The sequence below is a fragment of the Poecilia formosa genome, unplaced genomic scaffold (genome assembly GCF_000485575.1).
Source record: "Poecilia formosa unplaced genomic scaffold, Poecilia_formosa-5.1.2 Scaffold7, whole genome shotgun sequence".
Taxonomy (NCBI): Eukaryota; Metazoa; Chordata; class Actinopteri; order Cyprinodontiformes; family Poeciliidae; genus Poecilia; species Poecilia formosa.
Genome location: NW_006799946.1, coordinates 3,322,079 through 3,343,217, shown reverse-complemented (window position 1 = coordinate 3,343,217; position 21,139 = coordinate 3,322,079). Strand labels below are relative to the sequence as shown.

At 39.3% G+C, this 21,139-nt stretch overlaps 1 protein-coding gene across 1 annotated transcript in view; it reads right to left on the bottom strand.

Moving 5' to 3' along the window:
* Window positions 1–20,706, bottom strand: part of sema4gb (sema domain, immunoglobulin domain (Ig), transmembrane domain (TM) and short cytoplasmic domain, (semaphorin) 4Gb) — a 30,812-nt gene extending 10,106 nt beyond the window's left edge. Inside the window, exons 1-8 of the mRNA XM_007571784.2 lie at window positions 20,406–20,706; window positions 7,944–8,092; window positions 7,437–7,499; window positions 7,044–7,142; window positions 6,192–6,285; window positions 5,868–5,981; window positions 4,765–4,919; window positions 767–942 (exon numbers count right to left, since the gene is read on the bottom strand). Coding sequence (XP_007571846.2) covers window positions 767–942; window positions 4,765–4,919; window positions 5,868–5,981; window positions 6,192–6,285; window positions 7,044–7,142; window positions 7,437–7,499; window positions 7,944–8,092; window positions 20,406–20,550 — 995 coding nt within the window. The 5' untranslated portion in view covers window positions 20,551–20,706. The remainder of the gene's footprint in view (window positions 1–766; window positions 943–4,764; window positions 4,920–5,867; window positions 5,982–6,191; window positions 6,286–7,043; window positions 7,143–7,436; window positions 7,500–7,943; window positions 8,093–20,405) is intronic.
* Window positions 20,707–21,139: the final 433 nt, after the last annotated feature.

Genomic DNA, 21,139 nt, shown 5'->3' with positions numbered 1-21,139 from the left:
CCTATTTGCAAAAACTAAAATAACGCCCTCCCTCTGAGTCATAAGCAGAACTGATCCGTTTTTGGTGTTTGTTACCAAACCTGTGGAAAGACAAGATCAGAAACTGGTAATCACAAACCAGGTGGCTCCCAGTCTGGTGCCCTAAAGGTGAGATTAGTAAACCGAGGGAGTAGGAGAGGGAAGTAAAAGGCTGTGCGTCAGATTCTTAAATCCATTGTGTCACCACATCAGTCATCAAAGCGTTCGCCTGAGAAGAATGAGAACCAAGTGAAACCTGAGTCTTCGATTCTCACAACCGGTGACCAGTATGGCTCAGGGGCTTACTCATTCTTCCACGCTTGAGCTGATGTACATTTTAGGAAGAAAGAAAAGTATGAAAGAGAAGAAATAAAGAATTTCCACTGCCATTTCATTATAAATATTTTTGGCTGTTTTTCAGTTCGTAATAACTCCTTTTTTTTTTTTTTTTTTTTTTTTTTTAATTTGCACCATTTATTGCTTTTGTCCAAAACTAATTTGGAAACTAATTATATCACATTAATATACGGGGGTTACCTTCTTATATTCAGCTCTTATTGATTTGACAAGTGAAACATTTCCCAACAGACAAAATAAACCATTCCGGTTCCTTTTTTTATTCAAGCAGTGGGACTCTTCCACTTTGAATTATTTGAACTCACACACACACGCACGCACACACACACACACACACCCCCACACACACACACACACACACACACACACATACACATATATAAACTCTTACCATTCCAAGCCAAAAACGCCATAAAAGATGCTGCTTTGCACGTCTCTCCCCTGCAGGACAAACACATCCCGCAGGACATTGAGGTGAAGCTCATATTCTGGGACTGAACACACCATTCTGGCCTTAAGGAAGGTGGTCCACTTCCGCTGCAGAGTCCTCTGGCCACCCCAGTCATTCTGCAGGCGGAGGAAGCAACGGACACATAGACACCAGATTGAGTGGATGCATGTTTTTTTTGGCTGCACAGAAACTACACAAACGCCACTTCAGATTAAGCTCAAGCACAACATTTAATTAAGAAGTTAAACATTTTGAGCCTTCTTCTGGTTTTATCTGATAGTAGTTTACAAAAGGTGATTCTCAGAAAATGAAAACATTAAATGAGACAGTTTTTAAAAAATATTCATTTTTGCAGAGAGGTATGTTACGCTGTGGTCATACTATGACCTTTACACTGATACGGTATTCACAATCTGTTTGTTGCAGATCTGCATGACTTTAGTTTAGCATGTTGGTCTATTTGTGGTCTTATGTGTGTTAGTATTTTCCCCCTGTCCTACATTTCCGGTTATTTTAGGTGTCTACTCCTGTTCTGCTGGTACCTTCTTCTCAGAGCATCACTTCTCTGCGCTCCTGCAGCTGCCTCTCACTCGTGTTATACTCCAGTAATCATCAACCTCCCCAGCAGAAATAGCTCTGAGTTTTATCAATCAGCATGAGATTGTCTGTTGCCCCAGTCTCCTGTTGCGCTCAGTCTGGTTTCTAAATCTGTTATTAAATCTTTATTGCAACGTGATCCCGTCTACGTCGTCTCTGCATTTGAGATCCATTACAACCAGAAGCCCTGGAAGCGGAAGACTGCTGACTTGGCAGTTGTCGTCCATATGGTTCGTTACACCCTCCGCGAGGCAGGTACCTGACAAAACGCTAATGCAAGAGAAGCTGGTTGTTCAGAGGGCTGAATCCAACCCTATTAATGGAAACCTCGGGGGAAGGAAAAAAATGTGATAGAGAAATAGGCGCATAACTGCAGCCTTGAGAGGGTGGTGAAGCAAAACCCATTTGAGAGTTTTGGGGAGATTCACATGGCACAGACTGTGCCTGGATTCAGAGTTTCAAGAGTCTCTATATGTAGAGATATCCTGGACACGGACCGTAGCGATTGTATTCCTTGTGTTTAAACCACTTCTGACCCAGAGACATCATCAAAAGCATCTTAACTAGGCCGAGGGTTGAATGACCAGAACTACTGCTCCGTGGTCCAAAATTAACTTTTTCAGACGAAAGACGATTTTGCATTCTACCAGGGGAAAAAAAAAAAAAAGTTCCAGAGCTTAGAGGGAAAAAAATGAGACAAACAGAATCTAATATGCCTTAACAGTCAGTGATGATTTGAGACACCGTGTCATCTGGCGGTGTTAGTCCGATGTGTTTGCTAGAGCAGCCGTCTGGCAAGAAATGTTAGACTACGTCTTGCCTAAAAAAACCTTCAGAGACTCAATGGATTATTATCAACATGAGTCGTTGTCTGTTAGCCATAATTATCAAAATCACCAGAAAAATACTACTGAAGTTATAAATCTACTGTATGTGCAGTTAGTGTAGATAATGAGTGGGTCTCATTTTCACTGAAATGAACTAACTTTTTAATGATTTTCATATTTAATGAGACGCACCTCCAGTTCTACGCACACTATGGGAGATATATACATCTTATAGATCAGTCTGAAACAGCTCCATTTTCCCTAATTACATTTCATCCACAGTGTTAAAGGGTACTGCAGCAAAATTGTCCTTTCGTGTTCTTTGTTCAGACATAAACAAAGAGATAGACACTCATTTTTTGTGTGTCTGGGGCTTTCAGCTTCTTCTTTCTGTGTTTGAGTTGTCGGGGGACGTCTGCCACACATCAGTCCGCAGTGCCTGCCTCAGCCTCCCACGCCAAATGGCAAAGTGTTGAAAACCAACATACGCGACACACACACACGCATACACACACACACCTTACATATTAAGACGCTTCCATCAACGCTAATAATATTTCTTTGTAATAAAAAAGGGAAAAGATGAAGACAGTTTTTCACAAAATAAGATGTCACATGAGTTGCTAACAAAGCGCCGTCCTGGATAATCATGAGGAAAATGAGCGTTTCATCCGGAGATGATTCTAGGTTATTATTGTGTACGGAGCTTAAGGGATGTACTGGCAGATTACAATTTCTGTCAATCAAAGCACAAGAAGGGAGGAAGAGTCAAAAATTGCAGCAGAGCAATGTAATATATGCCTGTGGGAAAGAGGATATGCTCTGCACTGCACTGAACAGAAAAGGAACAGAAAAAAAAAGATTTTTAGCTGCTGCTAAATATACATATGGAACATCCAAATGATCAGGGCATCATGACTTTGTTATGGCAGCGTTTTCTGCTTTTGGGTCAATGTATGAACCCGAAATGTATGTATTGCACTCCAATTTCTAGTGAAAACAGGCAAGGAACTCGATGAAAATAAGGAACACTGGTTAGACTCAGAAAAACAACTCCTCAGTGGTTACAGGCAAATGTCTGTCTCCTCTATCTGTGGATCTTCCTGCAACCAGCGTGTTGCCTGGCTGGGGACTGGCTCGACATCTGCATCTGCTGCTGTGGCCTACTTCAGACTGAGTTATTACTTTCTCGACTGTTCTGACAACTCTGCAGCTCCGATGAAGTGAGATCCAAAGGCCTTATTAGGAAAAAAAAAAAAAAAGACTCCTTTTTGGACCCAGAACTGACCGCTAAATAAATATTTGACTTTGTTTTAGAAATCCTGTAAAAAAAAAATAAATAAATAAATAAAAAATGCCAGCAGCTGTGTTATCAATTTTGCCCTAGAGATAAAGCTTGTGTTTTGCAAGTTTGGATTGCTTGGAGGGGCTGTCTCCGCCACTCTGAACAAGACTTTGCAAAGCTGCATCTGAATGAAGCCAAAGGCTTCCAGAATAGCATCATGAGGCCAGTTGAGAGACTGTCAGTGTGGTATGTGACCGATGAACTGTGGAAAAATCAAGCTCTTCCACCTCCTCCCAGTCCTATGTTTATTTAATAAATTAAATCATTTGATAACTTTATTTTTGCTCGGGTTATCTTTTTTCTGTTAACTGATAAAGTTAGCAAAATACGAAGAGTTGAAAGATGGTAGACTGTCTGTCCATGGGGCATGAATCACTGCATAACTCAGAATCTATCTGTCTTGAGATCGCTTGCAATAGCTGCAAAGTTCATGACTGCAACTTTTATACTTTGCAAGAAACCAAAGGCGATGAATTAATGAGACACACCTCAAAAGGGTTCATTTGGTGCTGATACAAAAATCTTTTGAATACTCTCCTGCTCTGACTGATTTGTGTCTTTCACTGCAATTGGACGCTCCAAAGTCGCTATTTTTCTATTCAGTTCTGTTGCAAATTGTCCTTTCTACAGGTTCTAACAATAAGAAATCAAGCTCCATCACCAGCTGAGTCCTTTGATCAATGAAGCAACAATTTCAACATAAAAGCACTCTAACTACACTTACACCAGCATTGCAGAGAGAAAAACAAAACATAAACAAGAAATATACGGTGGCACGATGTCCCACTGCTGAGCACAAGTCAAATGAAGTGAGAGGAGGACATATAGAGACAGGGAGGATTTGATTTGGTGGCGGAAAGGGTTTGCTTTTGGAGGTACAAGTTTGTAGGCTTGTGGTTTGCCTAGAAACAGCAGCTCAAAAAGAGCTGCAGCAATTAGAGACGTCCAACTGCTACTTTATTCAGTGAGGACTTGACTGTTAGCAAAGAGCGGCAGCTCACTTCACCCTGAGTCACTGGTGTAACTGGGGAAATAATTTTCTCTAAGATGGCTGGTGTTATTCCACTTCCTTTATGTCTCCCTGTGGCCCTACTAGTAAATAATTTTTTTCTAGGGAGTGCATTAATATAAACATCTTCACTCGAGCTTTGCCCGGCGTGCTCTCTGACCTTGCAGACTCGAGCGACCCGAGACACCTTGGTCTGGCTGGGATAAGCGACCTGCTCCTGGCTTCTCTCCGTGAAGAAGAAGTAAATCTTGTCATCGTCGCCTATGGAGCTGTTGATGCTCTCCTTCAGCAGCACAGAGCCCACGAAGTCTGCCTCTGTACACACGGATCCACATGTCCAAACACAAACCTATTAGCAGCCAGGAAAGGGTCTCCTTGGAAACTGAAGATGGAGCGCTTTAGATATGATTGAATCACAACAAGAACATTTCAGCTGCAGTTCATCTTTTATGTATATTGTTTTCAGGTCAAGTATTCTGGTTAACAATGAATGAAGTACTTTGCAAAAGTATTCACACTCTTTTTTTTTTTGTTAATGTAGTTTGAAAATATATGAATGTCTTTTTATAAACAAAACCCTGATATGTTTGTTGTGCATTAATAATTACCCCCGTAAGTCAATACTTTGTAAAAATCAGCTTTTGCTTAGTTGTTTGGATTGCCAGTTTTGCACATATATTGACTGAACTATCTCTCCATTATTCATTATAGAACAGCTCAATCTCAGTCAGGTTAGATGGAAAGTGTCAGTGAACATTTATTTTCAAGTCTTGCCACAGAATTTCAGTTGGATTTAGTTTTGAACTTTGACTAGGCTGTTCTAATACATGAATATACTTTGATCTAAACTTTAATTGCAGCTCTAGCTGTATGTCTAAGGTCAGTGTGCTGCTGTGACCCATCCACTTGCACTCAGTTATTTGCAGCCACTAGCTTTTTTTTTTTTTTTTTTTTCAGGTTTGCCTCACTGCATGTTACTGTCACTACCCCATATTTTATTTAGGCGTATCAGAGTAATGGGGTGTAAATATACATACTTATTACAATTTTATCTATAATAATAATAATAATAATAATAATAATAATAATAATAATAATAATAATAATAAAAGGTATACTATTGGCAATTCACTTAATTATGATGCATACGTTCAAGGAGTGTGATCATTTTTGAAAAGGACTTAATAGAAATTATTATCTTACCACAGATATTCAGCATACAAAAATAACATGTAGCATATTTATGGATTATTGCATATTCACCCAGAAGCCAGCGTGTTGGAGCCTCCTCTGTCCTGAGAGTGGGGAAGGGGAAATTTCTGCGGATGTCTGGGGAGCTCCGAAACTCGTACTGGGAGGCTGTGAACATCTCACCATCTGAGTGACCCATAAAAAAAAATGGTTTGCAGGAGGATATGAAATATTAATGATATGCAAGTGAAAATAGTGGACAGTTTTACTTGTTGCCCACAATAAATCAACAATATTAGCAATGATAAACATTAAAATAGTCTCTCCACTTGTCAGGATTTCTCCTAGCTGCTTTGAATCACATCCCACATCTGGATGCAAGCTGCAGAGACGTACCAATGAGGAGGCCAGTGAATCCCTTTGCTGGGTCATATGGACATCTGTCTCTTCCCTCCTCAAAACCAGACGAGAAGTTAAATCTCTCTGCATCCTGTAAAGGAGATGAGACAAAAAAAAACAACTTAATTTTCTTTACTTTAAACTCAAGTCTAAGCTTTTCTTTTTCTTCCAATGAGTCATATATTCCAGTAATCATTTTGACTTTTGGTCAGTTTGGGGTCCAGAGGAACATTTTTGTTTGTTCAACATATGGCAGATAAGATTTAATCTTTGCTAAACCTTTTTTTTTTTTCTGATTTCTGAAATATATTTCAGATACTAGTGCATCTCAATAAATCAGAATATCAATTACTTCAGTGATTCATTTCAGAAATAGAAACTTGTGTACATCTATTTTGAGCATAAATTGGAGTCGATTTGGATATGAGTTTATAGCTAACAAAAGCCAAAAATTCAATTTCTCAGAATATCAAAATGCTATACAGAGGAAAACTATATTTTCCACAAAATGTTGTCTTATGGATCACAGAATCATTGGGAAAAACTGCTGACTTGACAGTTTTGTTGCAAACAATTAGTAAAAGCCTCCAAAAGGGCGGTAAGTAACTAAAGGTCACTTCTAATGAAGCTGACTTTTAGCAGAACGCTACATGCAAGAATATTAATGGAAAATTAAGTGGAAGGAAAACACTGAAAAACTTTTCCCAGATATAAACATTTTCGGGAATGCATCAATATTGATCAAGATCAGTTGACTCTCAGTATATAAGACCGATTGGAAGCAAACTACAAAGAAATGAATGGTAATTTAAAACTGGAACACTATGGTCAAAGAGCAGTAAGTCTTACTATGTAAACACAGAGAGGTCTGAAGGCATTTGTTCCACAGACGTACAGGTGGGTTTCATTGAATCGCTGCAGAAAGCGGATGTGGTTGTGACATTCTGTCTGCAGAGAACAGAGAAAAACTGGTTATTCATGCTTTCCAATGCATGGTCCGCTTTATCGGGGCTTTTAGCAGAAAATAACGCTGACATAAGTTCGTAGCAAAAGGCCAGGCTGCCGTTAAGTGCATGCAGATTTTAGAGAAAGAAAACTACAAAGCAGTTGGTGTCTAAAAAAAACAAACAAACAAAAAAAAAAACCATATGAACAAACAGACCTCTTTGGAAAAAAAACAAAAAAAAAAACCATATGAACAAACAGACCTCTTTGGAAAGAAAATGAAAGGAGTGTATGTACCTGATTGTTTCTGCCTTTATTTAAACACTGCTTCTTCTGTTCGGGGCTGGCATTCCAATCAATCTGGAAACAATGGGGTGTAATAAGGATGACTCTGTTAAACCAGTAAATAAAAGGCATGGAAATTGATTATTAGGCTCTGTAGACAAAGACAGGAACGTCACGGAAACAAGTAATGGAAAACAAGGGCGTGGATGTGTCAGATACACAGGAAGAGAAGCACGACGGACTTTATTTTCTGACTGCTTCACTAAGTTCTAAATCCAGTAAAGCCTTAAATAAAGTCTTGGCACATTTAAGCCAATGATCATAAAATCCGGAGAAACACTACAGGATATACTCTGACTGCTTCCTTAAGGCTATTATTAGTTTTATTTTTTCTTCTCTCATTAAATTAGTTTCGCTATTTATTTATTCATTTATTCATTTATTTATTTATTTATTTATTTATTTTTGTCTAACAAAGAAAATAAGTGGGCTTTATTTTGGCCTGCAGTTCACACTTACAGTGAGGTTTGCCGATGTGGAGATGTTGGAGGTGTTCAGCGCATATAAAGCTCCTCTGCCTCCCACGTAGAGACGCCCAGTCTCCTCCTCTAGCAGCAAGGTGCTGTAGTTCTGGGATGAGCCCGTGAAACCATTGCTGCTCAGCATTCCTGTAGGTAAAACACACAGGTTGTGGCGAGATTTACTTGCAGCTCCAGAAGTTTAAGATATATGAACAGGTCAGTATGTCATTTTTTTTTTCACTTACCAAAACTTAAACCTTGGTACGTTGATAAAACATTTACAGCATATATTTCTATTAGCAGTTGTAGGGTTTCAATTAAGGCGAGGTAATGTTATTTCTAGAGCACATTTTCAGCAACAAGGTAATTCAAAGTGGTTTACATGATTAGAAGGAAAATGAAATAAGCAAGCAAAAGTATATATATTTTTTAGAAATTAGAATTAGAAATGAGTATTGTGTGGGTTAAGGGTTCCAGGTTGTGTTAAAATAAATTACTCCAAATTGTCAAATGGCAAAACCCATCTGATAAGGATCCATGAGTACTACGGCAACTTTTCACAGGACCGAAGCTTTCAAAGAAACTGTCATTCATAGACGATTTTTAGCTTTTGAATCAAATTAGAGGCGTTTTATTGTGATGTTTTTCACTGATGCATCTGCGTGAATATAGCTCAAAACACTAAACCTTCATTTATGATTTATGATGATTATATTTAGCTATACCCCTCAAATATTTTCGTCTTACGTGGTTTTTAAAAAAAATTGACAATCACAACAACACAAAAAAAACAGAGGAAAAAAATTAAACCTTAAGCATGATATGATGGTTCTTCTGTGTTTTCAATCATTTTATTACAACGGTTATTTTTGTGCTATTAAATCTGTTTGTTCTGTGAGGAACAGATGCGCTACATTTCTGATCTAAAATAAGTTATAGGCATGGAACGTCCCATGTCACAGGGACCTCAAACCCAGACTTCATCCCTCTCCCCAGCAAACCCGCCGGCTCGTTCTAGGAATCCCGAGGCGTACCAAGCCCAGAAGAGATTTACAGTGCGGCCTCTTCTGGGCATGTCCTGGATCCACGCCAGCGTCTTCCAGCATCCGTGTCTGGGAGACTTCCAGAGAGAGGCGCACCAGGACACATTTTTATCTAGTTTTAATGTGGAGGAGGATCAGGTCTGATCCAATACCCTCCACCCCTATAAACATGGACGACACAAACTGGACTCCCATATCCTCCTCAGCAACTCCACAAGGGTAAAAATCTGGTCTGCTGTTCCACAGCCAGGACAAATTCACACTGATCCTCATGAGCCTGAAGTATCTTCAAATTCATTTGCTTCTAATATATATATTTTTTTTTTTTCAAGCAAAATTGGGTATTTATAAATGAAATTGTGGGCGGTTTGGCCTCCATATTTCTTTGCAAGCATTTCTATCGTAAACACTGTAAATGAACATGCTTGGTGAGATGGTGGTGTGGTGGGGTGTTGACTGCGGGGAGAGGACACAGAGTGGGAATGGGGTGGCTCAGGGAAAACAACATTTCAGGGCATTCAGCAGGAATCATGCCCCAATACTGCCAAATCACATCAGCAGTGCTGCCAAGCCCATCATGACTTCTGTGCTTGAGGATGTGTGTGTGTGTGTGTGTGTGTGTGTGTGTGTGTGTGTGTGTGAATGAGGGTGAGGCGAATGATTCAAATAGTAAGTAGGACAAATAAGGGTTACGGTGCAGCCATGGAGCCTTACTGTCTTTACTGAAGCTACGCTGCTGGATGCTCCTTTTTCCCAGACAAACCAATTTTTCATCCATTGCAAAACAAGTCGGCCGGGTGCACAAAGCTAAATATTTGAACGCGCCCCAGTGCCACACCCGAGAAATGGGGGCAGGTTGCGACTACTGCTGCGAGACAGAGAAAAGGAGGACATTGTTTTATTTTTTTTTTCTCAACTGGGTGCAGAAGATCACCCCCTGTGCAGAAATAGGTTTACAGAGCTTTGATTTGCACTCAAAGTTGACGATTAATGTCTGACTGAGTAAATCTGACATGCAGGAGGATAGATCTCCACGCGCAGAAAGAACAGCAGTCGTTAGAAAACAAGAGAATGACGGTATCAGCCGTGTTACGCTGAGGGATCCAAGTCAGCAGGGTGCAGATGGGAATATTAATCTCCACGGGTCTTCTCTATCGTCTCTCCCTCTTCTCTTTCTGTTGGGAAATTATGGTAATGTATCCAGCCTGTACTGTATAAGCCAATCGATTTATTCCTGTCACAATTAATCACCTACTGTATAACTTTGCTCCAAGGAGTGAGCAATATACAGAAGGGTCTCTCTCTAACTGAAGAAAACAGTGGAACCACAGTGAAAGATGGAGTGATCGACATGGCTGTGCTTTGATTTACATCCTTATATTTTACCGCCTTATATTTTTTTTATCATTGGGGACATTGTCCTGCTGGAAGGCAAACCTCTTTTGCAACCTCTAACGAGTTTTCGCGAGAATTTTCACGTCTTAGCTTCATCCATCTTCCCTTCAACTCAGTCCAGCTTCTCTGTCCCACCTGACAATAATTATCCATACAATATGATGCTGCCAGAACGTTTTTTTTTGTTTGTTTTTTTTGTTTTTTTTGGCATTTGTGTGTCTATTTGATGTGTAAAGTTAGTTTGCTACTACAGGTGTTTATTGTATTTAAGCCAAAATGTTCAAGTTTGGTCCCATCTGACCAAAACATGTTCTACCACATATTTACTGTCTCCTATATTGCTTGTGGCAAATTGCAAGCTGACTTTTTTCCAGTATTTGGATTTCTTCATACCAGTATTCCATAAAAGTCAGAGTCATTGACTTTTGAGTTACTGACTTACTGACTTACTTAGATTTATAACAACAAAATTTAGATTATTCTGAGGTTAAATTGTCTCTATTTGCTAATTAGTCAATGTATGACAGGAGAATGTTGCTTTAAGTTTAGGGGTAGCAGAGTAAAGAGGGCTGAACACAAATACACACCTCACTTTTTAGATTTTACTTAATTTTTCCGTCATAATTATACCCTATTTTGCATAAAATAACATCTATCGCATAAAACACACTAACAATTGTTGTACCTTGATAAATGTAAAATACTTTTACAGAGGGTGTGAACACTGTTCCTACATAACCTACCTGTCAATTGCCTAACCAAGCCCCCCCAAAAAATGGACGAAGTCAACCAAACAAACATTAAAACCAGTGATCGGACTTCCTCCATCTCAGCCGCACTGTTACTGACGCCTCAGCGGCTCTGATTGGAAACAGCCGTGACGATAATGTTGAACAACGAGCTGGTTTGATCTAAGATAATAAAACTCAATGAACACGATGAAAACAGTTTTCACGATGAAACACAACGTCACACGGAGGGAGTTTTCTGGGCCACATGACTGCCAGCACGTCTTACTGTCACATGGAGACAGAGGGGGATGACAGTAGCAATTCAGAGTGAGTCAGATTGCCCCTTCGTTGGCCAATAACTACAGCCTCTTCAGATTAAATCAGATAATTGACAGACAACCACAAGAGCAGTCTGACTGGTCAATACGTGGGTTATCATACTGGGCTCAGCCTGCATAATAGAGTCAGGAAAGAGAGCCTACAAATTTCTCATATAGCTCGTTTAAAAATCACCCCCAAGGCTTTTGTTTCATTCAAGGACTTTTCATTTCACATTGTCATATTGCAGTGGCTAGTTCTGCTTCAGGTGTGTTTCCTTTCACAGATAGCCTTACATATTCCTGAAGCACCCTCTGAAAGCAGGCAAAATTTACTGTGCCGTTGTAATCCTGGGTCTTTGGTTCTACTGTGTCTATGTTCCTTATTATTTCCCAAATGTATTGCTTGGATCAACTTGCTTGGACGCTACTTCTACTTCTTGAAATTATTCCCAATTCTTTTCTTCATAAATCCCTTTCTAGACTCACGAATTGCTTCAATATTCTTTCTTGACTCGTTTGATCTCAACTTGGTCTCCACTCTCAGGGTCAAAAGCACAACAAATTAGATGGCTGAGGTATAAAAAGGGCAAAGTTTCCAAATGCTTCATAACATTGTTCATATACTGCGGGATCTGCCTTTATTGGATTTTAGCAATTTTTTTTACGGGTAATATATGTGAGACTGCCATTATTCATTTTTACCCAGAAATGTTTTTAATTACATTTTACAGAAAATGTTGAAATGTATTTTCTTTGTTTTATTGTTTATAACTAATAAGATCCAAATTTTATATTATTGTTACAGGTCATATTAACTATCCATACATAAATATCCCAATTATTTTAAAAAATGCAAAAGTTGTCACATAGTACACTTTTTTATTCACATCCAGGATAAATGATCACCTCACCTCTCATGAATGGCCAACTTTACCATATAATTTCCGAGACCTTCATCCTAGACTTCAGAGAACTAAGAACAGCTCCGAAACTCAAAGGTCAGGAAACGCCAGGAGGGAATTCATCTGACGGGCGGGTGGTAGCTCTTTTATGATGGGGTTGGCGAGGGTGACTAATGCAGCAAAGTGTCTTCTCCACCATAAGAAAGTATTCATTCGCCGCACAATGTACAGTTTTAGGTAACTGAATGTGTGTCATTCTCGTTACGGCGGTGAAAATTTCCAGCTAAGATCATGGTCAGGAGATAGAGTTGTGCAACTCGTTCAAAAGAGTTCTGCAACCCAAGGCAATGGGAAGAGCACGTGGATTGTGCGTCATCCGTGAGTGAGCGAAAAGCCTTGGTTTCTGTCTTGTGAAAATAGTGGCAGTATGAAATAACAAGCTCGGCACCGAGGAGAAGGGCTCCGCTGACACAGAGCGTGGCTGGCCTCGAGGCAGCAGAGGCATGGCGTCCTTGGTCTTGGATCTTGGCACAACTACATGTTGTCTTATGCTTCCTAAGCTTCAATGACAGGACAACCAGATGTGCAGTGGAAAAAAAAAAGAAAAGAAGAAAAAAGGAAAAACTAATATACGTTTTTCAGCGCCTCAGTCTCTGTCGAATTAATAGGCTGTAATTAGAGTTTCTTTTAAAACTGCCTCTCTGCGAGACTTGAACATTAAAAAGAGACCTTTCTGCCCGACTTGACTTTTTAAGTTTCACCTCGGTGACGAGAAAACAAACTTTCAAAACGTGGAGCCACAGAACGTATTGTGAAAATAACAATCATATACGTGACTTTGTTAGAAATAAAGTGTATCTTTTTCTTCGAAATAACAATCTTCCCATGATTGATTGTGTAGGCTGCAACATTTTCTGTATTAATCCTTTTTTATTGCTCTTATTTAATATTCAAATTAATTAGAAAAATTCATTTTGGGTTCCTATGTAGCTTACATTGATTAAATGCAAGCTACATTCATCAAGATTAACTCAGGCAAATGATTAAAATCAGTCTGCGTGTATACTATACGTCATCATATATATACAATATAATGTTTACTTGTTCATTTGAATTTCTGAAATAAATTACATTTTTGATGATATTCTAATTTAATGAAATTTAATCGTACCAGTTTATTTTGGGGTCATTTGCACCACAGTGTTACATTTAAGATTCTGCTTTTGACATGTTCACATTTTCGCTCATTTATATTTATTATGCAGCAGCCTTGGCCCTGCATAAGGTTAGATGTTATTTTTTTTAATTTTGTTGCATTACAAACACTAACAAGTGCCACAGTGATTCACACCAAGTATTCAAATTTTTGTGTCGCATAAAAAAAGCAGACATGCACTTGAGAAGAACTCGAGGTCATGTTTGCAAATTCATACAATCATTTCTTGCCGTTGTACGGGGTTACCATTTCATTTTGTACCCCTAAGCAAACCATGTTCCATGTACTTAACATGGTATTAGTTATCAACACAAATAACAATCTTGTTTGTTTTTACTGTGGGAAAACACAGGAGTATCCAGAAAGAACCTGCACATGGATGGCGTGACTCTGCCCCAATGCAGTGTCCTGAATTTCCTCACTATGGGAAAACAATAGATATTTCTAATTAAATAACAGGCCCTCGGAGATGTTGGTCCTCTGGTCCCCGAAGCTAAGGTTTAATAAATACGACAGACACACATTGTACTTTGGGCTTTACCACAAAATCAATGCGAAAAGTCAACAGACCACTGAGGTGTGCCTGGAGCCATCTAGTTTTCAGGTTGCTTTCTGTTACTGTTGTCCTCTCATGGCATGTGTGTATGCGCTTGTGACTGGCGTTTGTGAATCTGAAGATCGTGAGCCAACGGGTCAAAACAGCTGCCCTGCATAGACATCTGTCACGGTCCTTTTCTCTCGCACATGCACGTGCTTCCTGCGTCTTTCAACCCTCTCTTAAACAAGACACTTCTTCTGTCAATGACTCAGAAGATCTGAGGAGTGCGTAATGGTGTTTTAGACTCTGAGCTGTGACAGGTGGTGAAGCCAGAATGTGAAGACTCAGGCTCAGACACATTTGAAATCCTCCATGTGGGGTCCTGGATGATGGTAAATCCACTGTATGTTTGCACATGTGCCGCAGTCATTGAGACTGCGCGACTTCCTGTGTGACTCACCGCTCACAGGAGGCACAGCGGCGAGCACGCGATGCACACGCAATCGCACACGTGCTCAGACGTTCGAGGATGAAATGCTTTAAGGGAATAACTAATTTGATTTCATTGGACACTGTCAGAACTGTCAGTTGTTGTCAAATTTATCCACGTTACATAAGGATCTTGTTATTTCTTAACCGAGCTCAAGAGTTGGTGGACATAACTTTGGGTTGTGTTATGTAAACGAATATACACAGCTCTGTAAGAAAAGCACGAGTCCTTTAGGGTGACAGAGAAGATTATTTTTGAATTTGCTCCAAGTTTAAAATTGAAATGTATCCTTTGGGTTTACACATAACATGGAGTAAGTTCAACTTTGATTGCAAGTATATTGTGTTTGTTTTTTGTTCAGCTCTGTGTATGTACCTTGAAAAGCATAAATCCGGAGATAAATATTCTGAAAAGCAGCCAAGATGTCCATGGTAACACTGGAGGAGCTGCAGAGATCGACCACTCAGGTGTAAGCTATGTCCTTCACAATTCATTGCTTTATTTAGGAGGGGCAAGAAGAAAGGTGAGAAGCTTAAGTTTGGTGTACAGTGTCAGACTAAAACCAAACTTTTCGGCTTACACGGAAAACTATATATATATATATCACCCCAAGCCCTTCATCCCTGCTGTGATACCTTCTATCTGAAGCGTTTCTTCAGAGTTGATGGAACTAAATGCAAAGATAATCTGTTAAAATCTGTAAAATACTTCAAAATGAGGAGGACAAGAATCTAGTTAAAGTTCAGATCTAAATCCTATAGAAAATCTGTGGAAATACTTGAAATTTGCAGTTGGCAGATGCTCCCTACCTAACTTGAGCTTGATGGAGTGTATCCATATTTGGCAAAGAAAAACAGACATTAGGTCTAAAACAAATCAAATCTGGTAGGGATACATGTATATGCTGCTATTCAGTTTTCTATTTGTTAAAAAAAAAGAACGTCATTAAAACTTACATATGGACAGATGGATCTATTTGTTCTTTATCTCTCCAGACTGGCTGTTCTGATAAAGTTAAATTATTCTAGTCTAGGGAATATTGTTTGTAACAAACACGAAATGAAAACCGCTGTCAGGTAGATATTATTCTGTGTCATGTCAGAGTTTACCATCCAGTTAAAAATGAAAGAAACACAAAATCTTTATTTTTAGAGCTTGTGTGAGAGCCAAGTCTTTTCCAGGACTTCTTCAGCCTGGGAGACTGCAGAATGAGATGAAAGACAGACAAGTCTTTCATCTCAAATACCAAAAAGTCAAACATAACCCATTTGTACAAGGCGCAGATAGTTTTGGTGTTGTTTCAGGTCTTCCTACACGCCATCACTGAATCATCAATAAGTTCCGGCTGAAATCACAGATCAGTGCAAGCAGGAAATCAAAAACACGATAGATCTCTGAGCGGAGGTGAAAGACCAAAAGCATAAAAGCTTAACACAGACATAAAAGCTAAATGGGGGAAAAAAAATAGGTAGAGCAACCTTGACAAAAATGGTGATGGGAGTAAAACATCACTAGTATTTTGGCAGCAGTGGGTGCAGCTAACACTGCACTTCTGTGAATATTAAAAGTGTTCATCATCAGCGATCTGCTGCCACAATAATCATACTGGAGCTACGAACACACTATCTACCACCACAATGATAATATGAGTAAACCAGATGGGAAGTAGGGCCTCTTCAGCATGCAACAGAACATCAATAGAGAAGGAAAGCGTCAACATTTTATGCATCACCCCTCCAGTTCCTATGCAAACAGGTAAGCTAGGAGTACTAGAGTTTTGGGCCAAGTCAAAGTCCATTTCTCATCCTTTTGAAATACTGCCGAGCGACATGAAAGCATACAAAACCCTTAGGGTGTACTAACATTTTCCCTCAGCTAGCAAAGACTTATTTGTTGATGTAGACAGTTAATGTTTGTTGTTGAATTGCAAATAAATCACTTTATTATCCAGAGGGACTTTTTATCGCTTGGGCAGCCATTTTTATTTAGTTTCTTTTTAAATTACTGAATATTTGCCTTTAGGTCAAAAGTGGTTTGGGACCCAATGAGAGAGAACCAGACAAAGAGGAAACGCCTGTAGGAAACCAACACAATGAAGTCTGCCTAAAACTGCAGAGTCATCAGTGATTATGCTCATTTGAGTTTGGAGTATCCATTTAAAAACATATTTAATTTAACTTTTAATGCACAGAAATGTTATTGTAATCTGTTTTCTCACTTGCTAATGCAAATTCGCCACCAGTAAAGCCCACCGTAAATTAACGAGTGCCCCCTCAGAATCACAGCAAATGTCCTTCCACAGATCCTCCCATCCATATTGACGCCCACATGTCACATATAGAAAAGTTGTCTCTCATCACCCATAATGTCATATTTCTCAGGAGGAGGAGTGACAGTAGACGCACACAGTTCGGATTTTACTAAATGTTTTTTTTTTATCCCGGGAGCATCAGAGAAACAACACAGACCCTCAGATGGCATACGCCGACAATGATGACACGACACACATGCTGACACATATGCCCAGCCTGCAGTACTGCGCGCCTTCCCTAAACGATGAAAAAGTGGGTCAAGGGCAATTTTTTTTTTTTTTTTTTACAAGTGCCAAGAGAAAAATAAGATTTGTAATGACTGACAGGCTTGAGCTGCAGAACAGAAAAGAGCCCGCAGAAAATAGAGCGACTAGATACATAATCCAAAGCAGGAGCAGAAATGTGAAAGTGAAGACATGATAGTTTGGAGGGGAAATAATGAAGCAATATTTTTTTGTCTTTGATGAAGGAACAAATGTTCTCAGAGAGACTCAAAGAGTCTAATCTGATTAAGTTCTCCAAGTCCACATGTATTTTTAATTTGTTTCAAAATTCAATGATTCCATAGGGCTTCATTGCAACGCAGAGTTGTGCAAAACAATTTCGCAACAATAACTGTAAATGTTGAGCCACTTCCTATGACAAGCCTTGTGACTTCACATGTTTTGGGTTGCTATTCGCATTGTATTTAAATTATCAGTCAGAATGATCAGATGCATGTTAATTAACTGCTAAAAGCTTCAGCAGCTGAAAACGTTTGTTGTGGAAACGGAATCGCATCTCCACTGTATTTTTGTTCTGGCACAAAATCATCAGCATGTGATTATGCGCTGTCTTACAAACGTATTCACACCTTGTTAAATTATGAATTTCAAGCCACATCGAGATCTGATTACTGCCAGATAAGTAGGGTTAAAACAAAATAATAATCTTAAAAAACAAACATCATGCTACAAATGCTTCGAATGAAGCTTCCTATAAGAGCCATTTTACACAAAAAAGAGAAAACGTGGAACAATGATCTTTCCTAGGAGTGTGTAGCCTACCGAAATTGCTCTAAAAGCTCAGCAAAATTTCATGCAGGAGGTCACAAAAGAACATCAAATGCAGTGCAGGCACCACTCTCCTCGGTTAATGTGAGTGTTCATGATTCTGTAGACTGATGAGGCAAAAGTGGAACGTTTTAGAAGGTTCCTATTACATCTGGTATAAAATTACCACAGCATTTCATATGGAAAAGCTCTGGGATAGGTCACGCAACCTCGAAAAGAAAAATTGTGGGAATAAAGAGGGCCAAAATTCTTCTATAAGACTTCTAAAATACTTATTGCAAGTTACTGTAGTAATGGCAGTTGTGACAAAAAATAATGGTAGAACCAGTTATTAGGTGTGCGACAAATCTTTCCCCTTGATAAATAAAATCACAATTTGAAAACAACATTTTGTCTTTACTCACTTCATCTTTGTGCGATTTTCAAAACTTGTTTGATGGTATGAAACACCAAAGTGTGACAAAAAATAAAAAATAAACTCAGCAGCACTTCTAATAACACTTCAGAGACGTGAAGATGAGAATGAGGAAAGGTGGAGTGGTATTTCAGTTTAAGTGCGCTGAAGCTCCCACCTTTCAGCAGCAGCAATATTGGCCTCTTGCACAGCGATAGGAAGCAGGAAACACAAAAGCAGAGGACGAGGGCGTGGGCAGTAAGAGGGGTTTGGATTTAGAGGTACTGATGGTCTTCATAAATACCAACTCATCAACCAAGATCCCCTTATTCAGCAGCATTTTCTGCACAGACTCTAATCAGGTCCGTGGAGCTCAGGCCCTCTTTTATGGAGGCCTCCTGTCTATTGTTTCATTAGAAGTGTTTGCTGAGCCGTGTGATCTAGGACAGGGCTTGAGAGAGGCGATTAATAACTCCGAGCATGAAGGAACCGTCTTCAGGGCCAACTTTAAAAACTGTGCCACTTTAACACGGAGGGGAGGAGGCAGCAGCAGGAGCAGCAGCAACAAATAAGGACAGTCAGGTTGTTATTTAGTTGCTCTGTGCATTTGTGTTGTGATACAACACAAATGCATTGTGGTGTATTTATATCAGCAAGCAGGGTTCATAAAAAACTAGTCACTAGCCAGGTGTTGTATTTCTCGGGACAAAGTTAAGCCGGAAAGAAAGAATGTCCAAACTGCAAGTGAAGGCTTTTAAATCTGTGAGGAAAAATGTACTTTGCTGAATAATTTGAGTCTCTTTATGGGAACCATTCCTAGGACAGTTATTTAGATCCAAATGCCATACATAATATTGTTGTTTTATGTATGGCACTCTAAACTCTAAACTAATTACAACATAATTTGTTTTTCAGTTTTTCCAAGCTTTTGCACACAAGTTGGTCTCATATACTCCAGAGTAATTGATTGAGATTGAAAGTGACAGGCCAGCACAAAGCAGGGCATAATTGTCAAATGGAAAGAAGATTATACATTGTTTTGTATGGATCTGTATTCAGAATCCCATGAGACAATTCACTATAGAAGCACCAATTACGTCTTTTGGATATGTATCTATCAGCTTTGCTCATCTGGGGCGGAGATTGCTGCCGTTCTTTTTTTTTTTTTTTGCAATATGGCTCAAGCTAGTCAAATTTGATAGAGATAGAGAGCATATGTTTGCACTGATTTTCAAGTCTTCCCGCAGTTTTTCAGCTGGATTCAAGTCAGGACTTTAACTGGACACCACGCTGAGTGCTCCTGGATGTTAAAACCTATGTCCTAGTCTCAAGTCTTTTGCTGCCTCCAACAGGTTTTCCTTCCAGGATTTTCACTTTGTTTAGGTCCATCTGTATTCCCGTAAACTTTGACCAGCTTCCATGTTTCTGCATGATGCTGCCAAAAGGTTTGAATTTTTCTCATCAGACCATAGCACTTTTTTTTTCACATAATTGTGTTCTCTCCTCTCTTAAAGGCCAGATTTGTGGAGGGCAGACTTGTCTTACCTGAGCTGCAGATTTCTGCCACAATCTGGAAATCTTGGTGGCTATACTCTGATTAATTCACTCCTTGTCCAGCCTGTCAGTTCAGTCAGAGAGCCAAGTCTTGGAAGATTTGCAGTGGTGCTATACTCTTTCTATTTTCAGATGATGGATTGAACAGAGCTCTGCCGAGATGCTCGGATATTGTTTTATAACCCAACCTCACTGAGCATTTTTCACAGCTTTCTTTTCACTTATTAGGTGACTTCTGAGGGCAACTGATTGCTTAGAGTTTCCAAATGAAGGAGGGCTGGTGCATCAAGCATCATGCTTGTTTGTAAAAAAAAACAAAAAAAAACAAGAAGTTTCAGACTTATACACTGCTTTGTCTGTTTGTCTATCGCATAAAATACAAAGAAAAAAACATTACATTTTGGGGGTTGTATGTGACAAAATGTGAGTATTTTTGATGGACACTCTATAAACTGAATTCAACCCTGTAAGCCTCTCTAGAAACTAAGACACAAAACAACATCTGACTCCCACCTTTATGAAAAATAGTCGTCCTGGGAGTGACGTCCAGGTCCAGGGATGGGCTGAAGGGAAATGCCCACAGCTGAGACAGCCTGTTGAGGAGCATCAGCATCAGCAGCAGGAGCAGGAAGGGCTGAATTGATTTCTGGTCCCCCATGTTTAACACACCGACCCGGGTCCAATGCAGCACTCAGTTTGTTGGATCCAAAAAATGCAAGTGTCTGCAAAGTGTGTATCTTCTTATTCCTGCCTCAGACACGCACTTTCATTATCCTCCAGTCAGTCCGTCTGTGCAGGGATAGAACAGATGAATATGTATACTTAAACTGTGAATTCACGTAGCACCGTTAATTAGTTTTATTGAGGTGGAACTAGAGAGCATTTAGGAAATAAATTATAATTTATTGCTGAGCAAAGAGTTTGCCACCTGAGGAGAAATGCTGAGATGTATTCGCTTATAACCCCTAAACATGCTTATTTTTCAAGAGTCATTATTTAATTAAAATGTGGAATTTTAAATATTGCAGTGCATTTAAGAGTGCATACAGTTAAAGTTAAAATTGTACATATAAAACCTATAAAAACGAATCTTAAAGAGCTGACACTTATTTTTAAATGTTGCCTTGTCTTGTTTTTTGTCAACTTTCTCAGTTAAAAAAAGTACACTTTAATCAACGCTGGCAATGAGTATGAATACATGACACAGTACAGAATCGACACTTTAAACCACCTTTCATTTCTTTGCA